Source organism: Centroberyx gerrardi, chromosome 2, assembly GCF_048128805.1.
Source record: "Centroberyx gerrardi isolate f3 chromosome 2, fCenGer3.hap1.cur.20231027, whole genome shotgun sequence".
Lineage (NCBI taxonomy): Eukaryota > Metazoa > Chordata > Actinopteri > Beryciformes > Berycidae > Centroberyx > Centroberyx gerrardi.
The window spans coordinates 27,603,601-27,610,280 of NC_135998.1; the positions used below are offsets into that span (position 1 = coordinate 27,603,601).

Here is a 6,680-nt window from a genome sequence, read left to right on the forward strand (position 1 = left end):
ATTTTTCTAACAGAGGCACTCGCCCGCAAGGGATAGATCCATCCAAACCTGTGTATTGGCAAATTGGAAAAAGACGAAACCTCATTTGGATGAGCTAGTGCAGGGCTAACGCTGATCCTATATGGGTGTAACTACAATGAGGCTAGTCCTGACTCCTGACAGGGAGTGGGGTAGGGTCATGGATGGGTAGGATGCCTATTTGGGTGCCAGCATGCAGTGGACTGTGGGCTACTCAAATCCTAACAACCCACCTACAATGTGCATGTGACCAGTGGACTATGACCTTTGCCATTTTGTATTTGCATTATTTGAGGCATTTGTCACTGCAGTCTGTTGTTAACACTTGTTTCCAGGATCCCAGAACAATAAACAATCCTCACCTGACTGTTAACGTGGGCCTGGTCAGTGTCTGTCTTACGGTTCAGCCAATATCTACTGGTTGTGTCCACCCTACTTTCCTGGGAAAATTGGCAACAAATGTTGAGATAGCAGGACTGACAGATACATCAATCAGCACTTTCTTCTTTTCTCTTAACTAAAAATGACCTTGCATTTTCACTCCACTTTCCTCTTGATCTCACACATGAACCTCTGTCTTATTTATAGATATCTTCATTTTGATCCCACTGAAAATCAAACCACTCTGGTTCCCTAAATTGTGTATCAGTTGAATTCAGTGATTTGTTGTTGTTTTTTTTTCTTAATTTTGTCAATTCTACATCCCCTCCTTTGATATGCTTGTTGCCAATTTTTACTGTTAATCTCCTAATCTCATATATATTTCACAGTATTCACCAATATCAAATACCAGTACCAAATGCTTTCAGTTGTAGGACCAAGGTTCCCTGCCGAAGTGCCCCTGAGCAAAATATTGAGCCCCCACCCCACTACCTCCAGAGGCACTGTTCTGTGACTCAGTGGTTCTCAAAGTGAGATCCGGAGGCCTCCAGGGGTCCTTGATTGGGCTCTCAGTAAAATGAGGAATTATTTAATTTCACCACAAATGATCCCAATGAGAGAATGTATAAGAAAGACTATTCTAATCACAGATTTCATTGTCACTACTATTATCTCCCACACATGTAGACAGTTTTTAGGCTGACATGTTTTTTTTTGACACAAATACACAGTATACATCATACTAAGCAGTATCAAACGAATGGGAGTTATACAAGTATATGTTATTTTATGTTAAAAAATAAAAGCATAAATGAGTGTTTTCTGAAAATATAATTGACTTTTGTTCATATTGGTAGTTGCCCCAACTGGAGGTCATAGCTTAGCCTCCGTTATATTTACCAGTACATCGCTGTAAAAAGAGAAATTCCATAAAGGGATTATTAAAGTATCACATTATTATCATTATATACTATGACTTTACCTCTTTAAGATCTATGCTGAAAAGGTGGGTGAATTATTGTGCAGATAAAGCTGAGTTGAGGCGGGTTTACCCTCCGCTACATCCCCGCTGAATGTTACAGCGTGCAGGCGCTGAAGTTGCAAGCAAAACTTTTTATTGGATGAGTGCATATCCAGGCTTTTTGCAGGCTCTTTGTTCTCCCACCACACAGCAGGGAGACAGATCTCTCTCCATAGTGCAGCTGCAGGCTCCCCAACACCCCTCCCGTCCGCGCTCTCCGGTCTGCGCAGGCGCAGTGGCTCCTCTGTGCGCTCTACTGTTTGCATTGTGTCTGAACTGCCGGCGAGCTTTAAAAATATTATACCCACCGCGGCAATGTCGGGCAGGTCGGTCCGAGCTGAGACCCGGAGCAGGGCAAAAGATGACATCAAGAGGGTTATGGCCGCTATTGAGAAAGTACGAAAATGGTAAGAGAAAAGAGAGGCAAAAACACCCTTTCGTTATCTAACACGAGAAAGCCTTGCTTGTTGGGGGAGGAGAGGGAAGGAGCGAGAAGGAATACGGGATGAAATTGAAAGAAAGGGCAATTTTTGAACGGGATTTACAGCAGATGTACTTGCAACTCAGGTGCACCGGGGCGCACTAGTGCGATGCAGCATCCTGTAGTCCGGGTGCCAGTGAACACACAACCTGTGTCCTTTTTTTCCGCAGATTTTAACAGCTAGGGTTGAACCCAGAAGCCATTTCGTTGCAGTCACATGAAGCCATTGCTTTCTCCTAACCGCTGTTGTGCTTGTGTCTCCGGCGGCAGTTTAAAGGCAGCAGGATGAGTCAAAACGTCCAATAACTCCGACTTGGAAACAATTTGACGACGGCGCTCTTGAGTCGGAGTAGTTTAGTCCGTCTGGAGTTTTAAATTAAGCGCTTTGAGTCGCCCTTTAGGTCTGATAGAGACTAAGGCACGGTGGGGGTTGGGAGAGGGAAGTAGGCTACTGTAGTGCATGGCTGAACACGCAATGAGTCAGTCTTAACGTTTAACGGATAAAAGAGCCGGTTTTATCAACTTATAGCACGAGGAATCTCATTTCCAGAGGAGACATGACCGCGGATACCAGTTGTATAAGCCCGCTCGGCGGTGTAATTGAAGGATAGATATATAAATATATAAATGTGATATGTTTTATCTGGTGGGTTAATCAGACCTCCCCGGGTCCAAATCAGTGTACTAGTAGAAGTTGTGGTCTTCAGTTCTGAAAACTACTTTGCCTCAGGTGTTTTAGGTGAAGTCTCGTGCATGCTTTGGGGCATTTAGATGACGTAAAATTTGATGTATCTTTTTGGTTGCTTTTTTTTTTTTTATGTTTTGTTCTCTTATGAGTAACGAAAAATTAATATATATGCACATTGTTGTAGGGACTCACTGTGTGTCTGTGGTACTAAAGGTGACTTTAAAGTGACCCTGTCATCATTTATGGAATTTGTTTTATTTTATTTTTTATTTTATCTCTCATGATATTTAATATTGTAATTTTCCTCAAGTGACTTCTAGTGTGTCTACGGTGCTCAATAGTGAGTTTATAGTCACCTTAGCATTTATTTGTTCTGCTGTTGTCTCTATAATATTCCTATAGAGATTTAAAGTGTTGCTGTGATATTCAATAGTGAGTTTATAATGACCTTATTGAACTTTTTTAACTCCTATGGCATCACTATAATATTCCTACAGGGACTTAGTAGTTTTACTGTGGTAGTTATATAATATCCATTTAAAATGTATTTTAGGATTACAGTAGTCCTTTTTCACAAGGGAGCTGTTTGTGTTATTGCCTTTAGCTCTTGTTTTGAGTCAGTTCAGTACAGCTGGGTGTCTCTCTACACAGGGAGAAGAAATGGGTGACTGTGGGAGACACGTCCCTTCGCATCTACAAGTGGGTGCCGGTGACAGAGCCCAAATCAGATGATGTAAGTCCAGCTTACTTGCTGTCATGATGTGTTGTACCCACACATGTTGCACAAGTAGTTATATACAAACCCAAATGTCTTGAACAGATACTTTATGCTGACGATGTAGAAAATGAGTACGTACACTGATTGGTTTTGTATGTTTGTGTTCATGTCACTCTTTTGCATTTGAATTGGATTTTAGTGGAACTGTTTTCTTGATATCCTCACGCTCTTTTGTTGTGCTTGAACGCTGTTGCTTCCTCTCGTTTGTTTTAGAAGAACAAGAACAAGAAGAAGGGCAAAGATGAGAAGTACGGCTCAGAGGTGACCACTCCAGAGAACAGCTCTTCCCCAGGGATGATGGACATGCATGGTGGGTGTGACGCTCAACACACACCTACAGCCAGAGGGGTTGTTTAGGGTAGAGCTGAACAATTAATCGAAGAAGAAAAAAAATCTAATCTTTTGCAATTTCCAAATGGCAGAGGCAGCAGTTAATTTCTTAAGAGAGAGTTTCGTCCAAAATGGATTTCTAAACAAGGAGTTTTAGAGCTGCAGGTGATCTTTGGTCCATGAATCAAAACCTTTCATCAGACACAAACTCAGTAAATTCTGCACGCTGACATCTATTTTTTTTTTTTTTTCAACAAAATCACTTTTCTTTAATCAATTTCAAAGTTCTAAAAAATGATGACAAGAAAAACGTGTAATGATATGAATCGCAGTTTAAATCGCAACTGCAATATTCTGTCAAATAATCACAATTCGATTTTTTTTGTCAGTATCTTTCAGCTCTAATTCAGGGTATCCATGGATTCTTAGAGAGTCTGAAAAAGTCTTAAACTATTTAAGTTTAAGGCCTACAAGTATGGAAATATCTTAAATACAGATATTAGAGGACTTACTCTTTTTGTCTGCTCTTAGATTAATACATTGCATATTGTAGTACTAACAGAGCTAGTGGTACCATATGCAAAACATGTTTTTTATTTTTATTTATTTTTTTCATTGTATCTCTTGCTTTACTAACTGTAATTGTAGTGTTAGAATCCAAAACTCTTTAAAAAAGCATATATTTTCTGAGCGCTTTTCCTTTTTATGATGACCATGGGATTGTTTATAGGGAGTAGTGTGATTGTATACAATTTCACAATCAAAGTACAAACTCAAATCACTCGTCTTTCTGTCCATGCTAGATGACAACAGCAACCAGAGCTCCATCGCTGACTCGTCCCCGGTGAAACAGGAAAACAGTTGTAGCACCAGCCCCGCCCCGGAGCCCGCCACCGTGTCCCACCGCGACAACAGTGAGACCAAGAGTGACCAGAGCCCGGACAGCAAGAGGGGTGAGACATGTGCACACACACACACACACACACGCACACACACAAGCATACGATCTCAAATGCTGTAGTTAAACACACTTACAGCGGGACACAGACACAGTGCAGCTGTGGTTATGTTATTCCCCTCGGGACTTTAACTGTCACCCCTCCGTTGGGTTTCTCTGTCTCCCTCTCATTCTCTCTCTCTCGCTCTCAATTTGTCTTTTTTACTGTGTCCACTTTACTCTCCGTCTTTCCTGATCGGTCTTTTTCTCTCACATTGATTGGACAGAATTGACTTCTCATATAAACGTATAAAAGTAGTATATCTCCCCTGGCTTATATAGTTTTGTTCACATCTCCGTCCCTTTTCAGAAATTTCATCAGAGTGCAGTTACTCTGTGCGACCACACAGCGGCACTAATGTGTCTAAAATGGCTGTGTTTCTTGTTCTTCACTGATGAAAAACTACCTCAAAGTTTAAAATAACCTACTATATACAGTCTTTGGTCCCCTCTGAATCTGGTGCCGTGTGTTGTGTTCCTCAGGTAAGACCACCCCTTCTTCAGAGACCTCAGAGAGAGCACAAAGTGCCAAGAGAGACAGCCTGTCCTCAGGGGAGAAGGACTCCTCAGACAGCAAAGCCACTCAGGTATGGACATCTGTGCACATCTGTCTTCAAAGCCTAGCCTCACAAAGGGATCAGTCTGGTAGCCCATGTAGTAGTGATGGTTAATGGTAAAATGGCCACAGAATGCAGATCCATTAGCCTATTATCAACAGTTCTTGTGTTGCTCTAGATCAAAGTTATTGCTAACTTATTCCCTAAACCAGTGGTTCTCAACGTGGGGTTCGGGGACCACCGGGGGCCCTTGAGGGGGTTCCAGGGGGGTCCCCAGCAAATTGATGAATTGTTAAACTTCATCATTATTTAATTTACAAGAAGTTAACACAATTAGAGAATGTAGAAGAATGACTGTTGCAACCATATTGTGTGCTGCCTGAATGCACATAGTCAATGTTTGGATATTTGTAGAGTGACATAGATGGACTGTCTATTGTCTTGTCTGGTTTGCACTGTAGGTGGGGTCCTGCTGTCCTTGTCCAGCAGTGGTGGAGCCCACTGTTGAACCATGTGTGCCACCATGTACTGTTTCACTGTGCAAGTTGTCGATGTGTCTCTGCACCCAAACCACAGAGACTACCTCCTGTATATTCATTGTACTTGTTGTACAAAGCAATTCTGACCCTCTCTTTGCGTTTTTATCCGGTAGGACCTGGAGGAGGAGGCCCCACCCAGCAAGAAAAGCAAACAGGAGTCCTCATCTCAGGACTTTGAGGAGAGTTAAATGTTCTGGGCTGAGTCATTTCTCTCCTTCATCCTCCTCTCTTCCTCCCTCTGTACCTCCCTCCATTAACCCTAGATAATTTGGGGGTAATGGACTCACCAGTTCTCGTCCCTCTCCTCTTTTTCCTCCTTAGCCACCCCACCCCACCCCCACCCCCCTGCCCCACTTGTTAATACCAAAGGGAGAACGGACATCTCTCTTCCCCTCCTAACCCCTCCTAACCACCCCCCCCCCCCCCCCGATTTACCATATTTGCCCTAACACTCCTCTGCCACAGAGGGAGAATGGATATTACCTCTATTCGCTAATCCCCTCCGTGCTTCCTCACACTTCTCCACACTCTCTCTCACTAATGCCAAGAGAAGCTCTGAACCCAGGCTGCAATTCCCCTCCATGACCAGGGGGTGGCGCTGCCAGCCCAGCCCAGCCCAGCCCAGCCCAGCCCAGGCCAGGCCAGAAGAGAAACACTGACCTGCATCTGTGACTTAAAAAGAATAACACTGGGGATTTGATGCTGATGTCCACATCAGCGAGCGTAGGACGAGGTTGATCCTAGACTCTGGTCTGAGACCGTTTGAAATGTTTTACTCCCATCGGTTTAGCTCAGGACACGCAGAGGCTAACCTGGTCCTAGATCAGTGGCTACGGGAAACCTCCACCTAAAGACCACATCACTTCAATCCTCCCAACTCGCCTCCTGTT

General features: G+C 43.2%; 1 protein-coding gene across 2 annotated transcripts; it reads left to right on the forward strand.

Annotated features, from left to right (window-relative positions):
- The first annotated feature begins 1,675 nt into the window (after positions 1–1,675).
- Positions 1,676–6,154, forward strand: bcl7a (BAF chromatin remodeling complex subunit BCL7A). Of its 2 annotated transcripts, none has more exons than XM_071899029.2 (6): positions 1,676–1,827; positions 3,241–3,322; positions 3,581–3,677; positions 4,501–4,650; positions 5,178–5,281; positions 5,904–6,154. In XM_071899029.2, exons 1-6 carry the CDS (start codon positions 1,736–1,738, stop codon positions 5,976–5,978), a joined length of 600 nt encoding a protein of 199 aa, XP_071755130.1. In that variant the 5' UTR covers positions 1,676–1,735; the 3' UTR covers positions 5,979–6,154. The 2 variants fall into 2 exon arrangements, with proteins under 2 accessions (XP_071755130.1, XP_071755121.1); XM_071899020.2 differs by lacking the exon at positions 1,676–1,827 and adding an exon at positions 1,896–1,987.
- The last annotated feature ends 526 nt before the right edge of the window (positions 6,155–6,680 follow it).

Excerpts from the sequence above, each read along its gene's own strand:
- bcl7a (XM_071899029.2), top strand. The coding sequence starts at position 1,736 with ATGTCGGGCAGGTCGGTCCGAGCTGAGACCCGGAGCAGGGCAAAAGAT. Across the intron at positions 3,323-3,580 it reads CAGAGCCCAAATCAGATGAT|AAGAACAAGAACAAGAAGAA; the intron begins GTAAGTCCAGCT and ends CGTTTGTTTTAG. Across the intron at positions 3,678-4,500 it reads AGGGATGATGGACATGCATG|ATGACAACAGCAACCAGAGC; the intron begins GTGGGTGTGACG and ends TGTCCATGCTAG.